Here is a 23029-nt window from a genome sequence, read left to right as displayed (position 1 = left end):
GGGGGGGGGGGAGGTTCAAGACAGGGTTTCTCTGTGGCTTTGGAGCCTGTCCTGGAACTAGCTCTGTAGATCAGGCTTGTCTCGAACTCACAGAGATCCGCCTGCCTCTGCCTCTCGAGTGCTGGGATTAAAGGTGTGTGCCACCATCGCCCGGCCTAATTGTCTTTTTTGATTGTCATTACCAGGGATCTGTGCTGTTTCCACAATGAACAAAGGAAAGAAAGAGTTGTGTAACTTAAACCTTATTTGTGAAGCAGATGACAGTCACCAACGGATTCTTAACCACTGTCGGGAAAACCCTGGTTCTGCACAGGACAGTTCCACCACTGCAGGGAGTGAAGAGTCTATAAAACCCGCTGAAGAAAATTCTAAAATTTTATATCTTGCATCATATTCATCTGGCCCAAAATCCTTAGAAAAATGTGTTTTTGAAAGCAGTGCTTTAGTAAAGGAATCTGCTGAAAAACTAAAAGAGGTTGATCAAAGCAAGAACTTCTCTTGTGGAGAAGAAAGTAAAGAACAGAATCAGAGGCTCAGCAGTGAAAGAGGGGGTCTCCTTTTCAGTGTCACAGAACAGGAACAGAATGGTTCTGGTGAAAAACAGACCGTGGAATCCAGTAACCACAGCAACTATTGCACTCAGGCAAGTTCCTGCGCAGAGATCTGTAGTTCCATGCCTAACTCTTTTACCGAAGCCACAGAAATAATGTGTAAAAAGAGTGATCTGAAAATGACTTTAAACTTTCAAGGTAATTTGGTAAACTCTGAGGACCATAGAAAAACTGTCACTGATGTGAACCATCCTGAGAGACACTCTGAGGAAAGCGGGTTTCCCTTGTTGGTGCACGTTGAAGAACCAGAACAAAACCCAGTAAACGCCAGTGCACTACGTGAAAAGATTTACAGTAAAGACTCTAAGTCTGTAGTCAGCGCCCAGAGAAATCTGGGTGACTCTCTGCCAACTAAAGCAGCATGCAATGAATTTCTGTCTGGAAGAAAATCCCCTCAGAGTTTGATACCAGCAGATCCAGTAAGTTCTGAACATAAGGAGATATCAAAACCCAAGGAAAGTCCTGCAAAATTACCACCATGTCCAGAGTTTGTTTGCAGACCTGCTTCAGAAAAGCATGTACAGGACTTAGGTGACAACGTTGCCCATTTAGATGAACCAATCATTGCCTGTGAAATATGTGAACTTTCTTGTAACAGTGAACTGGTTGAATACAAACTAGAACATGAATGTGTTTTAAATCAACAAGTGCCCCTTAATTCTCAAGAGCATGTAATATTACCAACTGACTCTCTGATAAATCTAAACAAAGAGATGCCTTCAGCAACATGCAGAGATGCTCAACAGAGCTGTCATTCTCTCAAGAACGGAGCAAATCTTACCACCAATACTCAAACCATTCCTGCTGAGACAAAATTGGAAGTCACATCTGCACAAGGTGACAGAACCTGTGGGGCCTCTTCAGGCATCCACACCTTAAATCTCACAACAAGCCCAGACGGGCAAAAAGAAATGACTGATTCAGGTATCAAAGATCTACATTCCACTTTCCTCTCAAGTGTGAAAGAAACAGCTGGCTTTTCCTTTGTCACAGAATGTCAGAATGTTCAGTCTCAGGATATTTCCAGCTGTCAGTGCATAACAAGAAATGCATCTGAAGAGAACATGTGCTCTGCTTGTGCTGCTCTTGGACCCAGAAAAGATACCCTGAAAGCCAGCAACTGTAAAGTAAACTGTGGAAGTGCACGGCAGCCTAGCAGGCACTGCTTCCAAAGATCAGAAGACTTGGTGGAAAATAGCTCCTTCTTGGAGAGTGAACCTGCTGGGCGGAAGACTCAGAGCAGCCTTCTAGGAGGCAAGGTTACAAGTGAAATGGCAACAGGTGTGGCAGGTAGTAGAGTTTTGTTGAACACAACCACTCCCGCTACTGGCCATGTGGAACCCAGTGAGGAAGGCCTGGGTGGAAGGAAGCAGAGTAGACACAGATGCACTGCAGTTTACAGCCACAGCGCCTCTCCTTGTGATATACAGGAGCTGAGCCAATCTACAAACATTCCAAGTCCTGACACACTAGCGGACCAGTCTCTGAATGTTATTTCATCTCATTTGAAAGCCATGTACCAAGCAGCTCAAAGTCATGACCAGAAAGTAGGTGAAGTCTCTGACTGTCAGAGAAACCAAAATAGTCCAGACAAATGCAGAAGTGAAGGTAAGACAGCTCAGGAAGGACTAAGTGGTGACCCCCGAGGAACTGTCCCTGAGGTCAGCCACAAGGAAAAGGATTTGCTAGTCAGTTCAGGCAGTGAAAACCCTGTGCTTTGTGGTAGTTTAGAGAAAAGCAATTCCAAAGGAGCCTTTGAAAATATTCCTGGCTCGGAAGCACTGGTATACAGTGTGCTAGATGTGGTATGTCCCGACTGCACAGGTGAGCCTGCAGAGGCTGTGCTGGGCGCATCTAGTCCAGCTGGTCATTCTACAAGCCGAGATAGACTGGCATACCATGAGTCCTTAAGGAGTACCGCACCTCTTCGAGGAGAACTGAATGTTATGTTTATAGGAACAACTGACCAGGACTCGGGACTCTCCAGTGCTGCTGCTTCTACGGTAGACTGTCCTGAAATACTGAAATCACGTGAAGAAACAATATGCAGGTTTCTAAAAGACTATGGAATGGAAGAGTGTCCAGACTCTGCCACTAATCATGAAGTAGAATGTGTTACCAATCAAGAGCCAAATGTAAGAGCACTGGATAAAGGAGGTGTGTCTTTAAATTATATTCATTGTGAGAATCAAGGGGAAGGAAAATCTGTGACGGAAGGACTGAGAATAGAAGCAAATTCTGAGTTTGGTGAGAAGAAAACCTTTGGATTATCCTCAAAAGACTCCAGATCTTCTAGGTGCCGAGGTTCTGTTGAGATGGCACAGTCCCATCTTTCTTCTCAGGAACAGTCACCAGCTGGTGTTCTTGGTGAAAAGCCTAAATTGAAGCATCTCTTTAAGCCCAAAGATGGTGAACTCCTTCATGAAAATATCAAGAATTGCGCAGTCCAGTCTGACGTGAAGGAAGGAATACCAACGAATATAGGTAACGCTGGTGAAGGAGGTGGTACATATGTCAGTGTAGACACCAGTGTTTGCAAAGCTTGTCATTCGCATGAGAATTCCATATATAAGTGTTTGCCTTTGATAATGATAACAGCAATTAAACAGAATAAAGAAGAAACTGAAGAACATCAGAAGGGGCCACTGGGTCACTTACCTGTTGGGGAGGGGTCCGAGGAGACCATTACCGGAGACAGTCATGTTAATTTTCCTAAGAGTTATCAGACCCATTTGAAATGCCAGAGTGTGCAAGATGTTGTTAAAAGCCCACAAAGCCAGAGAGGTGAGCGTGCCGTGCCAAAGGACGAAAATCCATATCGAAAGGGTACTCGTGCACTGCTGGAGCAGCACGCGTCAGTGAACATGCTGTCAGATGAGATGCAAAGTAAGAAACCTGTGATTGGCCAGTGTGAGTCCCTCATAATGGAAGAAGTCGCCCTAAGAAAGCCAACCAAGAAAAAATCGGCTAGACAGCTTCAGAGGTTGGAAGACCCAGAAGAAGAAAGCTTATATCACCTGTTAAAGAAAGACACCTTATGCACAGGTCCTCGGCTTCCTAGTACCTCTTGGAAAAAACAGGATCCTAGTGCTGCTGGAGGTGGTCAGATACATGGTGCCTTTGTGACTCTGTCACAGCAGCAGAGATTGCTTCCCGTAAAGAAGCAACCTCATCGAACATGTAAGCGAACTTCCTGCCCAGAGCTAGTCACTGTGCAGAGAAAAATAACTAAAGTAAGAAATTCTGATTGTGGAAAGAGTTCCTCTGATCCCATCCCCACAAAAACACACAGACTTCTCAGCCCGTGTGCCGTGCCTGCCGCGCCATTGGAACCTGAAGCAGTACCTAGCACGAGCTTGTGTAGCCGCATACCAAAGCCAAAGGCTACTCTGTGCCATTCCTTGAGTCCGAGTTGTAGGAAGCCTACCAAAGAATCAGCCTTACTAAACAAGCTGTCTGTCCTTGCCTCCAAACTGGTTCTGGCTACAAAGCCCCAGAAACTCAGATATCAGCGGTATTCCTCTTCCCTTGTTCCTTTGGCTAAAAGCTGCAAGCGTCTCAGATATAAAAAGCTCCTAGATGGATTTTCCTATAATGCAATGCAGCTGGACCCATGTTTGGCAGCTACTGGATGGGATAGGAGGTCTAACAGTAAGCCCTTGGCACTTTATTCTCTTGAAGCTGTCAAAATGAGCTTCATAGATCTGAGCAACAAGATGCCATCACTGCTGTTTGGTACCAAAATCTTCCCATTTTCCTTCCATGTGAAATCAGCATCCAATTGCATGGTTGAGCCCTCCAGGACTTTTCCTGAGCACTGTGCTCCATCGAGGCTTGCCTTAGCAGAGACCTCCCAGTGCTCATCTCCACCTCCCAAGTGGACCTTTTCTTTCTTCATGTCCCACGGTTGCCCTGGGATGGCTACATTCAGGGAAGATACTGGCCTCTGTAGTCAGACACACACTCAGGCTCCTCCACAGACTGCAGCTCCTCTCCAAGACTATGGAGGCACTGCCGTAGTCCGGACTGGAGCAGACTGCTCTGTCCTTGGCCTTCACACACTTCTAGCACTTTGTTCACCAGGATGTTACCGAATCTGGACAAAAAGACGGAGCTTCACCAATCACATGCCTACCATGCAGAGGCTCTTCTTGACCCAGTTTACACAGGGCTTAAAAGGGTTAAGGTCTCCAGCCTCTCTAGCAGACAAGGTCTTCTGCTCTCTACCCTACTCATTGGGCCGAGTGTTGTCCATTTGGAGCCAGCATGGACCTTCCTTTACCTTCCAATTGCCTGCTCTTCATTCCACTCAGAGCAAGCAGCAGGGGAGCCTGAGCATCTTGAGCAGGTAAGAGCTCGTCATCTCTTCTTTCAGTGTATTTCGTGTTTGTCTCCTGCCGATGGGAAAAGGAGAGGCGGCAGGTGCTGAAAATGCAGGGCTGTCTGCCGGGGGCTTCCTATATTTACACTTGTTTACCCTGAGAGAGTGGAACAGTAATTCTTGGCTACAGAGGCCCCTGATTTGCCCATCGCATCGTCTCGTGTCTTGCACTATTCTTCCAGTTTTACTCCTTATGCCATAATCTTTTTATCCCCCTTGCGACAGTGTCTCTGTGTAACTCTGCTGTTGTGGAACTCACTATATAGACCAGTCTGGTCTGCCCCTGCCTCTCAAGTGCTGGGATTAAATTTATGTACCACAGTGCCCAGTGTATGCTACCATCTTCCATTGTTGTTTATTTGTGGCACTATCTCAGGCTGGCCTGGAACTCAAGAACATCTTGGATTGCAAGTATGAGCTGTCATGCTTCAGGGGTTCACATAACATGCCCTGGGATGCTTTGGGGACTTAGTAGAATTCATAGTGAAGTGGACAGAAGTTCTTATGCTTTCACTGTTGGAGATAAGGAGAATAATTTGATGATTATTATTGTATCTTCTAAATGAAAATAGGAGAGGACTAGACTTGGGTGTAGCTTAGTGGTAGAATTTTTTTTTTTTTTTTTGGTTAGTATAAGACCCTAGGTTCAGCCCAGCTTAGAGGGAAAAGGGGGTAGGAACTTAAGGTTTAAAATTTCCTGTTTTACTAGAGTTTCTAGAAGGTGAAAGTATAGCTTATGTGAAGAACATGCTTAGCATGAGTTAAGTTGCTGGTTCAATCCCCTACATGAAAACAGCCTTCAAAGAATTGCCTTAGATAAATTTTTCTACTGAAATTCTTTAGATGAATAGAAACTAATTATCTCTTGCTGTTGCTACAGTTGAATTTTTTTATTTGTTTATCCATTTACTTTTGGTTTTTCTAGACAGGGTTTCTCTGTATAGCCCAGGCTGTCCTGGAATTCACTCTGTAGGACAGGCTGACCTCGAACTCACAGAGATCCGCCTGTGTCTGCCTCCCAAATGCTGGGATTAAAGGTATGTGCTACCACTGCCCAGCTACATTAGAAATTTTTAGCAGTAATGTTTCAGATCAAATCAAACCCATCCAAAACCTGGTATTTCAAAGCCAAGCTGCTGAGGCAAGAAGATTATAAGACCAGTTCAAGACCAGTTTGGCCTAAGGAGTGAGCTGTTGTCTCAAAAACACATTAAAGGGACAGTTACAAGGATTCCAATTTGGTTTCTCTCAACTCCAGTCCTGTAACTCCAGTTATCAAGGATATAACTAACATCTTTGTCTGGCTTCTGTGGGCACTGCATACATTTGATTCACATACATAGATGTAGGCAAACACCCATATATGTAAATCAATCTTTTTCTTTTCTTCTCCCTCCCCCTCCCTCTCTCTCTTCCACTCTCACTCTCTGTCTCTCCTTCCTTCCTTCCTTCCTTCCTTTTTGTTTTTCAAGGCAGGTTTTCTATAGCACTGGCTGTCTTGAAACTCATTCTTTATAGACCAGGCTGGCCTTAAACTCACAGAGATCCGCCTGCCTCTGCCTCTCAAGTTTTGGGACTAAAGGTGTGCACCACTAAAACTAGTTTGTAAAATTATTAAATTCATAAATAGATAGATAGACAGACAGATGAACGGACAGACGGATGGGATGCCTCCTGGCAAGATGGTCCAGTGAGTAAACCACCAAGTCTGACAACCTGAGTTTCATTCCTGGAACCCCATAGTAAAGGAGAAAAATGAGATGTTGTCTTTTGGCCTTCACACACATGCCATGATATACACACAATGAGCTCACAAATACATAGAAAATAAACATTCTAAAAAATTTAAATAATATTGGGCTGTGGTGCATACCTTTAATCCCAGCACTTGGGAGGCAGAGATACGCAGATCTTTATGAATTTGAGGCCAGCCAGGTCTACAAATGAGTTTCAGGACAGCCAGGGCTACACAATGGGAACCAAAAACCAAAGTAAATAAATTAAAAAAGTATCAGATTGTTTCAATTGGTGGCATACTGCTTGTATTGTTTAATATTTTGGTCTGCCGCTAGTATGTAAGTTGTCATTAATTGCTCTGTGGAACACAGCTTTTTTTTTTTTTTTTTTTTTGAGACAGGGTTTCTCTGTAGCTTTGGTGCCCGTCTGGGAACTAGCTCTTGTAGACCAGGCTGGCCTTAAACTCTCAGAGATCCGCCTGCCTCTGCCTCCCGAGTGCTGGGATTAAAGGTGTGTACCACCACCGCCCGGCTGTGGAACACAGCTTTAATCTGTGTTGTATCCCCTCCATCCCCACTCTTTCTCTTTCTTTCTGGTAGCTAATGATGACCTCCACCTCACTACAGTAGCCCCAACTCTGGATCCTCCATCTCCCAAGTGCTAGGACACAGCCCTGACCCCTTCACTGTTAGTTCCTTACATACTGTGTTGGTTTTCAGGATATGAGCCTTGGCTCCTTTTCCCTTCAAGAACTCTTTCTACTTCCTAAAATAGTTTTCCTTCTCGCTTTTTTTTTTTTTTTTTTTTTTTTTTTTTTTTTTGGTTTTTCGAGACAGGGTTTCTCTGTGGTTTTGGAGCCTGTCCTGGAACTAGCTCTTGTAGACCAGGCTGGTCTCGAACTCACAGAGATCCGCCTGCCTCTGCCTCCCAAGTGCTAGGATTAAAGGCGTGCGCCACCACCACCCAGCTACCTTCTCGCTTTCTATATGTGGCCTTTTTATTTTGTGGAGTTTTATACATATGTAACCAAGAACTTGGGATGTTGTTTTATTTCAAGTGGAAGGTATATGGGTAGTGTTGCTATGGACTCTACTCATTGACTCCAAAAGTGACTTAAAATCATATGCCTAAGCTCACTTAATATTGTTTTGTTTTTTGAGAGAGGATTTCTCTGTGTAGCTTTGGAGCCTGTTCTGGAACTCACCCTGTAGACCAGGCTGTCCTCGAACTCACAGATATTCTCCTGTCTCTGTCTCTCAAGTGCTGGGATTAAAGGCAGCCACGACTACCCAGTTTTGTCTTGTTTTGTTTTTATTATTTTATTAAACTTATTTATGAGGCAGAGGCAGGTGGATCTCTGTGAGTTCGAGGCCAGCCTGGTCTACAAGAGCTGTGCCAGGACAGGCTCCAAAGCTACAGAGAAACCCTGTCTCGGAAAAACTAAAAAAAACAAAAACAAAACAAAAAAAACTTATTTATGAGCTGCACGTGGTGGCACATGCTTTTAATCCCAGCACTGGGGAGGCAAAAGCAGTCAGATCAGTGAGTTCAAGGCCAGCAGCCTGGTCTACAGAGTGAGTTCCAGGACAGCCAAGGCTACACAAAGACACCTGTCTCAAAAAAACAAAACAGAACAAAACAAACAGAGGTGATAGATGGACCACTTTTCCTTCCTGAAAAAGCAAAGCAACAAAACATTTCATGTATTGCCGGCAAAATAAATTAATAGCCCTGAAAACAATACTTAAATCAGTTTAATTTCCATAAAGTATTTTCCCTACCACTGTATGTGTATATGTATGTGTGTGTGTGTGAAAGAGAGAGAAAGAGGAAGAAAGAGAGGAGAGAGAGAGAGAGTCACTCAGAGGACAGTTTTGGTGTTGGTTTCGCTTTCTGCCTTTGTGTGTGTTCCAGAAATCAGCTTAGGCAGTCTCCTTGCATTGTCAGGCAGTAGGCACTTTTACCTGCTAAGCCATCTTGTCTGCCCCATTTTTCTATTTTGTTGTGACAGAGTCACCTGTTTAGACTGGCTTCAAACTCAGCATCTTATAAGGCATAACTTATAGTATTTTTCCTTGTATAGATACTTTGTTGTTGTATTTGGTTTCATGTCTAATTTTTAGAAACATTTGTTGTATGTGTGCGTGTATGTATGTACATGTGCCATAATGTAATGTGGAGGTTAGCAAAGTTTTAGGGAGTCCATTCTTTTCTTCCACTCTGTGAGTTCCAGACTTTGAACTCAGGTGGTCAGGCTTGGCAGCAAGCCCTTCTACATATGGAACCAACTTATGATTCCTTATGCTTGAAATTGTAAAGAATATTAACATGTGTACTTACCAACTTAATTAAAAGGTTTAAGTCCCAAAGTCATTCTTGCTCCTGTCCTTTCTTTTCCGGTCCTCTACTTTTCTTGATACTCTCTCCAGTTCAATTAGGAAGCACTTTCCTGTTAGCCTTGTCCTACCCAAGGCTGAGCACATAAGCATGGCTCTTGTGTTTCTTGGCTGCACCGTGTTCCAGAGCCTCAGGGAGCATCAGAGCCTTTGTTGTTGCCCCACTCGCATAACCTGCTGCTTTGTGCTTGTGCTTTTACTTCAGCCACAACACCATACCAAATGTGCCTCTCCCGGGCATGGGAGCTGTCCACAGCACCAACAGCAGTCACCTGAGGTAAGCCTTGGCACACCAGCTTCAAGTGTGGATGGGTATGTGAGAAAGGGCAGGGAGAATACATTTATTCTAGTGTTCTTAGATTGCATGAGTCAGGCATGTCATAACTCTTAACCTCTTGTCTCCTTAATCTTAGTATTTATAGGTCTCAGATTAAACATTTCTGAGATTCATTTGGTTTTATATCACATAACAAGGAATAGGGTTGTATCATTAGCACCACTTATTTAGCACAGGATTCAGTAGCCAGTTTACTAGGATCTCAAGCTGTTCCAAGTCCTGTTGCTTCACCAGCCTCAGTCCTGGTCCCTGAACGGGGCTGGTCTCATCTGAGCAGTGTTCATTTGTCTGTTCACTGACTCTCTCCTCTCCAGTCTCCACTCACTAAGGTACACATTTCTTTAAAACTGCTCTAATCCCTGGAAAGGACTGACCACGTTCTTAGAATTTTGCACATGTGTAGAGCTAGGTTGTGTCTAGAGGTAACTAGAAAGCAGGTGGCTCAGAAATAATGTAGGCTGGGTGATAGACTTCTTAGTCGGTTAGTTGCCTGCCTTGCTAGCGTGAGAACCTGAGTTTCATCCCCCAGAACCCACATCAGTAGCCTGCATGGTGGCACACACTTGTAATTCTAGTGTAGGCAGGAAGAGACAGGCAGATCCTGAGGCTCACTGGCCAGCCAGCTTTAGGCCATTGAGAGACTCCATCTCAAACACAAGATGGATGGGACGGCCAAGGAAAGACATTGTCTTAAAGTTTTTTCCTGGCCTCCACACACACAAGGACATGAACATGTACAGAAAAACTAAGTAGAAATGCTGGAGGTAGAAAGCACACCTTACACAGATTTTATCGTCATTCTGTCTCCATGGTGCTAGGCTGGAGCCTGTGTTCCCTGCCTTGGTGCCAAAGGCTTGCCTGGTGACAGAACCAGCTGTCAGCAAGCTCCTGCTCTCAGCCTCTGAGTTCCAGGTCCCTGGGTTTGATGAGCTGGGTGATGTGTCAGCGGCATGCCCCAGACCACAGAGCAGCCCTGCAGAAGAGAAAGAGGTAAGTGCAAGTGCCAGGGTCTTGGTGGCTTTGGGATTTCCATTGTTGACTCCCATCACAGGGTTCGTGTAGGCTTGACTCTGGCCTTGGCTCAGTAGCTGGGAGTTCTAAGGTAGGAATTTTCCTGCTTGGCCAGGAAAGGAGACGGTGGGTTTATGGGGTTGTTACCTTTATTTCAGTTTCTTTTCCGAGATGGGGGGGGGGGGTCTTACTGTTTTCTCCTCACTGCCTTTCAACTTCTGAATTCAAGTTGTCCTCCTGTTCCACCAGGCGGGAGCAGGTTAGCTTAGTCTGTATTTTTTTCCAGACCCATTTTTCTCAGCAACAGCATTAAAGAGTGTTTATAGAGAGCCCTGGCCCTAAGAGTCACCTTGTGCATTGAAGATGAGTAAATGATACTGTCCTGTAGTTCACAGCATCGCCTGTCTCCACTGATTGAGGACTTTGATTATCTCATTCGGAACCGTTCAACTCTCTGTTTAGTAACTGAAAACGCCGCCAGAGGAGGAAGGGGAAATTTGTCATTAGCTACTTTTCAGGCTTATCTGTAAAGTGAGGAAGCGATGTTTTGAGTATACAGGCTTTATTTTAAAATAACTTAACATTTTGCCTATTTTTATTTTAACCCTTAAAACAGGCTGAGCCAGAGAAGAGACCAAAGAAAGTCTCACAGATTCGCATCCGGAAAACCATTCCTAAACCAGATCCCAACCTTACCCCAATGGGCCTGCCTCGGCCCAAAAGGTGAGCTTCTCTAATGCAAAGTGGGTTCATTATCTTGGAAAATTGCCAAGCAAAGTATATTTGTCCTTAAAGTGATTATGTAATCCGAGCTATGTTTTTACTTCTAGGAATTTATGCCAAAGAATTCCATGATTAATATGGTTAAATGTTTAAATGCAAGATATTTTAATACAGTGATCATTTTTATTGTTCTTATGCTAGGTATTGTATGTACATAATCATAGCTTAACCATTGAGAGACCAAGGCAGGAGGAATAACTTTGAGCTACAGCCAACCTGAGCTACAGTGTAAGGCCCTCTCTCAAAATAAACAAAAGAAAGGTGCTGGAGTTCCATGATGAAACTCTGTCTAAAAAGAAGACAACAACAAACCCACATACAAACCAGAAAAAGCAATCTATTTTTAAAAATTTTTTTACGCTTATTGATTTTATTGGTATGTGTGTTACCTTGCATGTATGTATGTGAACCACGTGTGTGCCTGGAGCCCTTAAAGGTCAGAACTGGAATTATGTATAGTTTATGGGCTATCGTACTCGTATGGCTGTTGGGAACCAACCCAGGTCCTGTGTAAGACAAGTGTTTTTAACCTGAGCTATATCTCTAGTTCCCCAATATACTTTTTTGTTTTATTTTGTTCTCTGTGTAACAGCTTGGCTGTCCTGGAACTTGCTTTGTAGACCAGGCTGGTCTCAAACTCACAGGGATCAGCCTGCCTCTGCCTCCTGAGTACTAGAATTAAAGGTGTGCCCTACCACACCCAGTCCCTGAATATACTTTATATTGGGTATTTTAAGTTGGGCATTGTGGTGCCCTCCTGTGATCCCAACAGTTGGGAGATGGTAAAGGAGGAAAAAGAGTTCAAGATCATCTTCAAAGTTCTCCAAACCTCAGTTCTTATGCCCCAAGTTCCAGGGAAGTTTTCATTGGTTCCCTTAAGTAACTTAAATTAATTAGTCTTAGGAGCTTCTGCTAGTCTTATCTGTTGACCAAGGACATACCCCAGTGGGAATAGTGCTTGCTAAAGTCTCAGGACCTGCCTGACTGGTCTCCCTATGCAGCCCAGGTTGGCCTTGAACCCATAATTCTTCTGTCTTAGCCTCCAAATGCTGATATTACAGATATATGTAATATCTTATACTTCTTTTTTTGGGGGGGGGGTGTTGGGGCTTGAGGCTTGGTTTCTCTGTGTAATAGCCCTGGCTGTCCTGGAACTTGCTCCGTAGAGCAGGCTGACCTCAAACTCACAGCTTTCTGATTGCTGGGATTAAAGTCATGCGCCACCACCGCCCGGCACTATCACCTTCTTTATTGACTACCCTCTTGTGCCGCCTTGAGAAGCGCTCGGTGTCTCAGGTGCCCCACATTAAGTGGTGTTCACTATCAGAATGGTTTAACTTCTTTTACTGTTTGCCTGATCTGAAAGCCTTGTTGATAGAGATAAGTAATTGGGAACAAAAAGGCTTTAATGATACAATAGCCTGTCTTCGTTGTTGTTGTTGTTGTTGTTATTTTGTATTTGTATATAGAGTAATGTGTCTTATCATGGCATGGTTATTTGTTTCTTTATACTTCATTAGCTTTCATTCCCCTCCTGTACCCCCTCTTGTACCCAGCTGGCTCCCTGCTCCCCCAGGAAGCCCTTCTTCTGTCTTCATATTTCATTACCCACAGTTCCTCACATTCCTCACAGTCTCATCCTCTCTCAGCATCTCCTTTTTTAGTTTTATGGCCCTCATTTGTAATGTGAAGTGTGTGTTCTGCATTCAAGGGAAAGTCTGGTATTTGTCTTTGTCGTTCCGGCTTATTTTGCGTAATGAATTCCAGTTACGTATGTTTTTTCTTTAGTCAGCTTTTTTCCTTTAGATTGCCAGCTCATAAAAAAACAACATAAAACTTAATATTAATTATAAAAGCTTGGCCTGTAGCTTAGGTTTGTTTCTAACTAGTTTGTTGTTGTTGTTGTTTGGTTAGTTTTTTAGAGACATGGTTTCTCTGTAATTTTGAAGCTTGCTGCTGGCCTCGAACTCACAGAGATTAGCCTGCCTCTGCCTCTCTGGAGTACTGGGATTAAAGGCGTGTGCCACCACCGCCTGGCCCTAACTAGTTTTTAAAACTTAAATTAACCATATTTTTTAATCTACGTTCTTTTACATGGTTTGGTTACCTTTACTCTGTACTGCTCATCCTGCATCCTCTGCTTCTGGCTTGTGACCCTGCCTTTCTTCCTCTCCAAGTCTTCTCCGTCCCCAGAAGTCCCATCTAACCTCTTCCTGCCTAGTTAATGGCCGTTCAGCTTTTTATTAAACCAGTCACAGTAACACATCTTCACAGTGTAAAGGAATATTCTGCAACATTTTCTTAAATAAATGCATAATTTTATTTTTCTTTGCAAACAAAATTCCTTTTTGTTTGTGTATACAGCACATTTTCTTCATTATGTTAATGGACGTATAAGCTGGTTATTGCTTAGCTGTTCTAAATAATGCACCAGTGAACATGAATGCACAGATGTTTCTGGTGTCGCTTAGACACATGCAGGTATATATCCTAACTGATGAGCCATCTCTCTAGCCCCTGTTGTGTTTATCTTAATTCCTCACATTCTCACTTTTTGCTTCCCCATGTCTCTGTCACCTGTGGGTAATTTTTTTTTCAGTTGTTTTTTTCTGTAGCAAGCAATGAAACCAGGTTCTGTCAACTGCGTGTATGACAGCATATTTTGTATTGGCATAAAGTGTTTTCTTATGTGGATGCCCCAGGAGATGTGATCTTAGTGTTCTCTCCCTGCTTGGCCGCCACTCACACTTTTTACCCAAATAAATAATGCCACTCACTCACCCCCTGTCTACCATCATCACACTTCTTATTTGGGTCTTTGAGAAAGCCTTTTTTTCTCCCATGCCATTTCTTTGGAAGATTGTGGACTCCAGGCGATTCTTCTGATATCTGAGTCCTTTTATAGTTTGAATTTTGTAGTTCCAGCTGTCTGACTCAGTGTCCCCTGCCAAATTGAGCAAGGACACCGGCAACCACTAACACTACTCAGGAGACATATAGGCAATTACCAGGGTACCCAAACCTATTAGGCATGTCCAGCCTAGCATCTTTGGACGTTCTGGGAGTAAGTGGGCCAGGTTGGTCCTGTGAACATTCAAGAAAGTTATTGATCTCTATATGGTGGGGATCCCTTTTCTACAAATCTCCTGTCCTTGCCAGTCTAGAAGGAGCAGCTATTTAGCTGATAGGAGCCAGGTAGAATCCAGTGGCTCTTGAGTGTTAGGCAGGAGTATCATGGTGGTGTCAGGAATGGCTTTGAGTTCTTTGCTTATCAGCAGACAATCCAAATGTCCTCATCTCCTTCTGTCCAGTGTGGAGTGGCTGTTGCCTTTTGGAGCCTATGAGAAGTGGATAACTGCCTAGACAGGTAGACTGTGACACCCTTTGTTATGTCTTCTTGAGGAATTGCTCCTTTTATAAATTTGTAGTATTCTTGATCTCTTCTGATTCATTTTGGTTTTCGACCCACGTTATCAGACATCAAATTAACTATATCAACTTGTTTGTTTTTACTTGTTTGATACATTGTATTTCCGCTTTTTTGTTGTGTTTTATTTTGTTTTGTTTTTCAAGACAGTATTTCTCTGTGAGGCCTAGCTATCCTTGAACTCACTCTGTAGACCAGGTTGACCTTGAACACACAGAGATTCGCCTGCCTCTGCCTCTCAAATTCTGGGATTAAAGGTGTGCCTTACCACAGCTGAGCCTATTTCTGCCCTTAAAATTTTATTTTATTGGGGCTGGAGAGATGACTCAGTGTTTAAGAGCACTGACTGCTCTTCCAGAGGACCCGGGTTCAATTCCTAGCACCCACATGGCAGCTCACAACTGTCTGAAGATCAGTTCCAGGGGATCTGACACTTCACACCAATGCACATAAAATAAAGTTAAATAAACCATAAAAATATTTTTTAAAAAAATTTATTTTATTTTGTTTTATTTGTATGGATGTTTTGTCTTAAGTGTGTTTGTGCACTGTACGTATGCTTGTTGCCCATGGCCATGGAGGCCAGAAGAGGATGTAGGATCTCCTAGGACTAGAGTTATGGACAGTTGTGAAACACCATGTTGATGCTAGGAATCAAACCTAGGTCCTCTGAGCCAGCAGCCATTGCTCTTATCCACTGAGCAATTTCTCCAGCCCCTTGGCTTTGTATTTTTTTGCTTTTTTTTTTTTTTTTTTTTTTTTTTTTTGGTTTTTCGAGACAGGGTTTCCCTGTGGCTTTGGAGCCTGTCCTGGAACTAGCTCTGTAGACCAGGCTGGTCTCGAACTCACAGAGATCCGCCTGCCTCTGCCTCCCAAGTGCTGGGATTAAAGGCGTGCGCCACCATCGCCCGGCGCGTGCGCCACCATCGCCCGGCGGCTTTGTATTTTTGACACCTTGACTGTGATGTATTAATATGATAATATGTTGCAGAGAGGTTCTCTGGTTGTGCTTATTTGGGGTTCTAAATGCCTCTTGCGAATCTCTCTTTAAATTAGGAAAAATGATGCTATATTTTAATGAGCCTCTGTGTACTTATGTTGTTAACAGTAGACTCACAAACTTTCAAAATCCTTTTGCTCCTCTTTCACAATGTTCCCAAGCCTTAGATGTAAGAGTTCTGTTTTAGATGTATCTATTGGGCTTTGGTACTCCATGGTTAGTTGTTTTATGCATTTAAATCAGATACGTTTTTCTGTAATGGTCTGTCTGTTGCAAAAAGAAGTTTCTTTGGTGACTAAGAGCTACACTTACCTATGGGTATAAGAGTATTTATGGTGCAGTTAAGAACTATGCTGCTTGGGGCTGGAGAGGTGGCTCAGCGGTTAAGAGCACTGACTGCTCTTCCCGAGGACCCGGGTTCAATTCCCAGCACCCACATGGCAGCTCACAACTGTCTGAAGATCCAGTTCCAGGGGATCTGACACCTTCACACCAATGCACATAAAATAAAGTTAAATAAACCATAAAAAAAAATTAAAAAAAAAAAGAACTATGCTGCTTACTGAGCGGCGGCAATGCCGCACGCCTTTAATCCCAGCACTCAGGAGGCAGAGGCAGGCGGATCTCTGTGAGTTCAAGGCCAGCCTGATCAACAGAGTGAGTTCCAGGATAGGCTCCAAAGCTACAGAAAAACCCTGTCTCAAAAGAACAAACAAACAAAAAAAAAACAAACTGTGCTGCTCAATGGGGTACTAGTACTACACAACAGAAAAAATAACAGCATCTTGAATTTTGTAGGCAAATGGATGGAGCTAGAAAACATCATTTTGAGTGAGGTAACCCAGACCCAGAAAGACAATTATCACATGTACTCACTTTTTAAACATAAAGCAAAGAAAACCAGCGTACACAATCCCAGAGAACCTAGACAACAATGAGAGACATACATGAATCTAATCTACATGGGAAGTAGAAAAAGACAAATTCTCCTGAGTAAATTAGGTGCATGGGGACCTTGGGAGAGGATTGAAAGGGGAGGGAGGCAGGGAGAGGAGCAGAGAAAAATGTAGAGCTCAATAAAAATCAATTTTTTTTTTTATTTTTTATTTTTTGGTTTTTCGAGACACGGTTTCTCTGTGGCTTTGGAGTCTGTCCTGGAACTAGCTCTGTAGACCAGGCTGGTCTCGAACTCGCAGAGGTCCGCCTGCCTCTGCCTCCCGAGTGCTGGGATTAAAGGCGTGCGCCACCATCGCCCGGCTTCAATTTTAAAAAAAGGAAAAAAGGAGAAAAAGAACTGTGCTGCTTTAGTTAAAGTGGCAGAAATTGCTCCTCTGTGATCTCTGACCTGACTAGCCTGGGAAGTTAGGTTTCTAGTACCAAGCATGATCTCCGTCTTCTTAAGCAGGCTTTAGGCTGGAGAGATGGCTCAGTGGTTAAGAGCATTGCCTGCTCTTCCAAAGGTCATGAGTTCAATTCCCGGCAACCACATGGTGGCTCACAACCATCTGTAATGAGGTCTGCTGTCCTCTTCTGGTCTGCAAACACACACAGATTGAATATTGTATACATAATAAATAAATATTTAAAAAAAAAATAAAAAAAAAAAGCAGGCTTTAAGTCCAATTAGACAGCTGTTGGTTACCACCAAGATGTGAGTGCCACTATCTCACCCTTAGGGCTATCTTGCCATGCTGCAAGTTATTATGGGTGACACGCAGTTGGCTGTGACTGATGGTTACTTCCTTCCCTTGGAAGCTTACAAAGCACCTTGTGGTACTATAAAAGCTAGTCCTCGGGCCTTTCAGGTCAGATCCAGCATGGATCCTCTGAGTTCTATGTCTGCAGTGCATGGTGTCTTCAGTAATAGAACCTTAAGTTCAAACTCTGGGAAGCAGACAAGAACAGTGGCAATACCCATATTGTTTTGGGACTTTCTTGATCTCTCCTGCTCAACAGCTCGTAAGAGAAGGTTTCTTTTTCTTTCTTTTTTTTTTTAATATTTATATTTATTTATTATATATACAATATTTTGTCTGTGTGTATGCCTGCTGGCCAGAAGAGGGCACCAGACCTCATTACAGATGGTTGTGAGCCACCATGTGGTTGCTGGGAATTGAACTCAGGACCTTTGGAAGAGCAGGCAATGCTCTTAACCTCTGAGCCATCTCTCCAGCCCAAGAGAAGGTTTCTTAAACCTGTTTCTAGTCTTGGTTTTGAGTTTTCATTTTTTTAGGCAGGATCTTCATGCTTTTAACTCATTCTATAACACAAACAGGCCTTTAACTTATGACTCTCCTACCTCAGTCTTCTATAAGAACTGGGATTACAGACCTGTGGCATTGGGACCAACTGAAAGGTACAGGTTTTTGCTTTGGTTTGGTTTTGGTTTTGTCTTAAGATAGTGTTTCTCTGTATAGCCCTGTCTGTCTTAGAACTCAATCTGTAGACCAGGCTGGCCTCAAACTCACAGAGATCCTCCTGCCTCTGCTTCCCTAATGCTGGAATTAAAGTCAAACACCACCATTTCCCAGCTGAACAATACAGTTTTTAATAAATTTTTACCTTAAGATTCTTTTGGGTGTGGCTGGAGAAATGGCGTTGACCGAGAGCACTGGCTACTCTTGCAGACGGCCCAGGTTTCTTTCCCAGTCCCCACATGGTGATTCACAACCATCCATAGCTCCAGTTGCAGAGGTTCTGATGCCCTCTTCTAACCTCTGTAAGTACCAAGCAGACACATAGTGCACATACAAACATTTGGGTAAAACACTCACACAAAATGTAAAATGAATAAATCAAATAAATATGTTTGGGGGGAGATTCTTTTGGGTTTTCAGATGCAATCTTTTTTTTTAAGATTTATTTATTTATTTATGTGAGTGGTGTATCTGCATGTATGACTATGCCAGAAGAATGCATCAGATCCCACTATAGATGGCTGTGAGCCACAATGTGGTTGCTGAGAATTGAACTCAGGACCTCTGAGCTCCCCAGTAATCTTAACTGCTGAGCCATCTCTGCTCCCTGAGATGGGATCTCTTATAGAGCACCTTGTCCTCAAAGTAGCTATATACATTTAAAATTGTGGCCCATATTTCCAGAGTACCCTTCCTAAACTAGAAACTAGACACATTTTTTATTGGAGCAGTTTGATTATGACCAAATTAGTATACATGGGCTCACATGTATACCAAATCATGTAGTGTCTTACATTTATTTATTTAGTTTTTTGAGACCGTCTCACTGTGTAGCCCTGGCTGACCTACAGTTTGTTATGTAGACCTGGCTGGCCTCAAACTATCTCCCTCTGATGGAATTAAAGGTATGTGCTACTGCCACCTAGCTGATCTTAAATTTTTCAAAACAATTTTTCTAGATTTTTTTTAAATCTTCATCTCTGCATCACATGCTTACCTAGAGTCCATAGAGGTCATAAGAGAGCATCGTGTCCCTAGAATTGGGATAATTGATGGTTGTGAAAGACCATGAGGTTGCTGGAAAGATAACTGGCTCAGTAAAGAGCACTGGTTTTTCTTATAGAGAACCTTTGTAGGGCCCAATTCCTAGCACCCCTGTGGCATTCACAGCCATTTGTGCCTGTTGCCTGGGGAGGCCAGAAGAGGTGCGGGTCAGATCCCCTGGAGTTCCAGACAGTTGTGAGTTGCCAGTGGCGCTGGGAGTGGGAACCAGGTTCTCTGCTAGAGAAGCCAGTGCTTTTATTTTAACCATTGAGCCAACTCTTCAGCCCCCATTTTTAATTTTTTGTTTGTTTTGTTTTTAGAGACAGGATTACTCTGTGTAACAGGCCTGGCTGTCCTGAAACTCACTCTGTAGACCAGGCTGACCCCAAACTCAAAGAATTCCGCCTGTCTCTGCTTCCCGAGTGCTGGGATAAAAATGGCGTGCGCCAACACTTCCCGACTCCGTTTTTAATTTTTAGAGGAATCTCCATACTATTTTTGAGGAGACTGGAAAGAACAAATAAGAGCCCTTGATATGATACTCTTCTAGGGACCCTATATTTGTTCCAGCACCCATGTCAAGTGACCTCCATCTCCCTCCCCAAAATATCTGATGCCTTATATCATACACTCACACAGACACACACATGTACACATGAATAAAAATGTTTAAGATCTTAGCAGATAAACACGCATGATACTTAGAGCAGTGCCCATGCCCACCTGTCGTCAGACTCAAGGGAGGTGGGAAAGAGTTGCCTAATTTTCACTTTCTGGATTGGGTGGTACTGTGGTTTGTTTTTTGTTTTTTTTTTTTTTTTTTGCAGGGTGAGGTTGAATGTTTATTTAGGGGGTTATGGAGGAGGAAGGGTGAAGGGGGGGACAGAGAGAGAGAGGGGGAGAGAGAGAGAGAGAGAAGAGGAGAAAGAGACAGAGAAGGGGGGAAGAGAGAAGTGGGGAGAGAGGCAGAAGCAAAGCTGCCTCTCCGAGAGGAAGATGGAAAAGAGGGTACTGTGGTTTTTGGTTTTTGTTTTTCCCAAACATGGTTATTTCTTTGACTTCAGCTTTCTAGGAAATTGATATTACACACACTCCTGTGTCAAGTTTTTGGAGTTTTTGATTTAATTTTCAAATGTTAGGGTTTTTTTTCTTTCTTTCTTTTTTCCTTTTTGCTCTTGGAGTTTGTGCGTCTTATGGAAGTTAACCCTCTCTCAGGTGTGTTATTTACAGGTACTCCTGTTCCGCTTGTCTTTGCTCCGCCGGCTCTTTGTCGCACAGAGCTGTTGATCACATTGTTCACATGTGCTCTTGTGACCTGTTTGTCTGCAGTCATACATTCAGAAACACGCTTAGCCACTTGAATGGCATGAGACGTTCCCCTGGGGCTTCTGATCGTTTCCTAGTTCCAGTCTAGTGCTGACCTATACTCCTGTCTAGAGGCTCAGCCCATGAGTCTTTCAGGTGAGGAGAGACCAGTTTTACCTTTTTACACCTGGAGTTTTCCCGGTACCACTTAAAGAGAGTTTGCTTTCTACACTGTTTGCCCTTGTCAACTGTGTTGAAATCATTTGACTGTAATAGGTGTGTGAATTATTTATTTCTGTATCCTCCTCTGCTTTATTGTCTTTATACCAATACCTTGTTGTTTTGGTTACTCCAGATTCATAGCATTTCTTAGGGTTTTTTGTTTGCTTGTTTTTGAGACAGGGTCTTGTCATGTAGTTCTAGTTGGCTTGAAACTCATATCCCAGCCTAGCCTCAAACTTGGTGCAGTCCTGCTTCAGCTGTGATTATAAGCATGCGATATCGTGCCTGGACTTATGCATTGTGTTTTAAAGTTGAGTATTGAAACCGGGCATGTTGGGGCGTGTGCATTTAATCCCAGCAGAGGCAGGTGGTTCTCTGTATATTTGAGGCCCACCTGGCCTACATAGTGAGTTTCCAAGTCAGCCAGAACTACAGAGTGACAGCTTGTCTTGAGAAACCAAAAAAAGAAAGAAAGAAAGAAAAAGAATTATATAAATAAATAAAATTTAAAAATTAGATATTGTAATGCCTTCAGCTTTGTTTTTGTTTGTTTCTTTCTTTTGCCATGCTGGGGATGGAAGCCAGGGACTTACATATGCTAGGCAAGTATCATACCACAAAGCAATACCTCCCGCTTTGTTTTTGTTGTTTGTATTTTATGTTTATTTTATCTATTTGTATGTTTGTCTTATCTGTGTCTGTCTGTCTGTCATCTATCTGTGTTTGTCTTGTCTATCTGTGTTTGTCTCTGTGTGTCTCTTTGTAAGAGGTGAGGTTGTGGGCATGGGGTGTCCTGTCATTCTCTGCTTTTTTCATTTGGGACAGGATATTTTCTTGAACCTGGGACTCGTGGAACCAGTCCTAGCCCCCTTGTCTTCAGGGCCAGCGCTTAGTCCCTTCCATGACTGCTAGGATCCACAGTCTGCTCCTCATGACTGAGGGCAGGTGCTCTATAAACCGAAGAGCCGTCCCACCAGCTCCTTTTTTCCTCAAGATCGTTTTGTAAATCATCATTCTTCTCTCATGGATCTGTGTGGAGAATGAAGAAAGACAAATGAACAGCATTTTTTCATTAATATTTTGAAATAAGATTTGTCAAGAAGGGCTGTTTTGAAAGACTTTATGGACATTTCTCTTGTGTCAGTTGTATAAATAAATTAAAGATTAATACATTGATTGCCCCAAAACTGTCTTCTTCTATAAATGTGGAAAGTCCCTGAATGAGGGTGTATGGTTACTCTGTAGGTGTTAAGTGGCAGTTTGATTTAGCTCTTCGGATTTTTACCTTAGTATCATGTATTGGTTTGCGTACAGTCAGGATATAGAAACTATATGACATTTTAACATAATATAAAATTTCAAACTATAATAGGACAGTAAATGTAATGAGGCTTCCAAAGGGTGTGCTCAAACTGAGGAACAAAGAAAGGACATACTTGGGAGGATCACTAACTCCCCATGGTTGACATTGAGACTGTGATGAGGAAGCTATGGCCGCAACCCATTGGGTGACTGGATCACAGAGGCCACAGCAGGCAAATAGGAAAGAACCACAGTTTGGAACACATATAATTGGCTGACAGTCTGTAGCTGTGATACAAGAGCTGGAGTCTGTGATGTTTATTACAGAAGGGCTACAGAAAACCCTGGACAGGTGTCTTTGAGACTGGAGGACCTTCTCTGCAGGGTAGGGCTATTATGTTACCAAAGGACTCTTTGCTCTGGCCACATAGCTAAGGTATAGACAGACGTTCAGGGGGTGTTCAGGTGACTTCCAATCGCCCCCATATATGTGTGTCACTATGGGCTCATGGCAGAACTAAAGGAAAGCTCTCAGAACCGGATGAGACGCACCCTCATCCTGTGTTGTTCTGCTAACACCTAGCTGAGCGGGGGCTGGAGAGATGGCTCAGTGGTTAAGAGCATTGCCTGTTCTTCCAAAGGTCCTGAGTTCATTTCCCAGCAACCACATGGTGGCTCACAACCATCTGTAAAGAGGTCTGGTGCCCTCTTCTGGCCTGCAGACATGCACACAGACAGAATATTGTATGCATAATAAATAAATAAATATTAAAAAAAAACACCTAGCTGAGCGAGCTTTGTATCGGTATGCAGAGGAAATGCTTCAGCAGCCCAGGGAGTCCAGTACCATAAAGCAGATCCTGATGCTCAGATTTTGAACTTAGGCAAAATATTTTGATAAGGAGCACATTTCAGGCAACAGTAAAACACTGACACATTTTCTTTCCAAGAGGATTTTTTTTTTTTTTTTACTGGGGATGGGGTAAGCCTTGGAGGTTAATTGTGTTACTGATCTCACAGAGATCCCAAGTTTTCTTCTCAGATTCCATGTGAGAT

The 23029-nt window shown here is 43.2% G+C and overlaps 1 protein-coding gene across 5 annotated transcripts in view; it reads left to right on the top strand.

Annotated features, from left to right (window-relative positions):
• The window catches only part of LOC121459333 (protein PRR14L-like), a 73610-nt gene that overhangs the window by 26868 nt on the left and 23713 nt on the right, over positions 1–23029 (top strand). For 2 of the 5 annotated variants that reach the window (XM_041668965.1, XM_041668961.1), the window contains exons 4-7: positions 186–4959; positions 9331–9402; positions 10281–10452; positions 11090–11196. In XM_041668965.1, coding sequence (XP_041524899.1) covers positions 186–4959; positions 9331–9402; positions 10281–10452; positions 11090–11196 — 5125 coding nt within the window. Of the gene's footprint in view, positions 1–185; positions 4960–9330; positions 9403–10280; positions 10453–11089; positions 11197–21252; positions 21274–21496; positions 21844–23029 lie in introns of those variants that run through there. The other 3 variants (XM_041668963.1, XM_041668964.1, XM_041668962.1) reach the window with 3 other exon arrangements.

The sequence above is a fragment of the Microtus oregoni genome, unplaced genomic scaffold (assembly GCF_018167655.1).
Source record: "Microtus oregoni isolate MIOR12 unplaced genomic scaffold, Mior012 000019F_ref0000042, whole genome shotgun sequence".
Taxonomy (NCBI): domain Eukaryota; kingdom Metazoa; phylum Chordata; class Mammalia; order Rodentia; family Cricetidae; genus Microtus; species Microtus oregoni.
The sequence above is the reverse complement of the archived record's forward strand: the minus strand, read 5'-3'. Positions and strand labels throughout refer to the sequence as shown.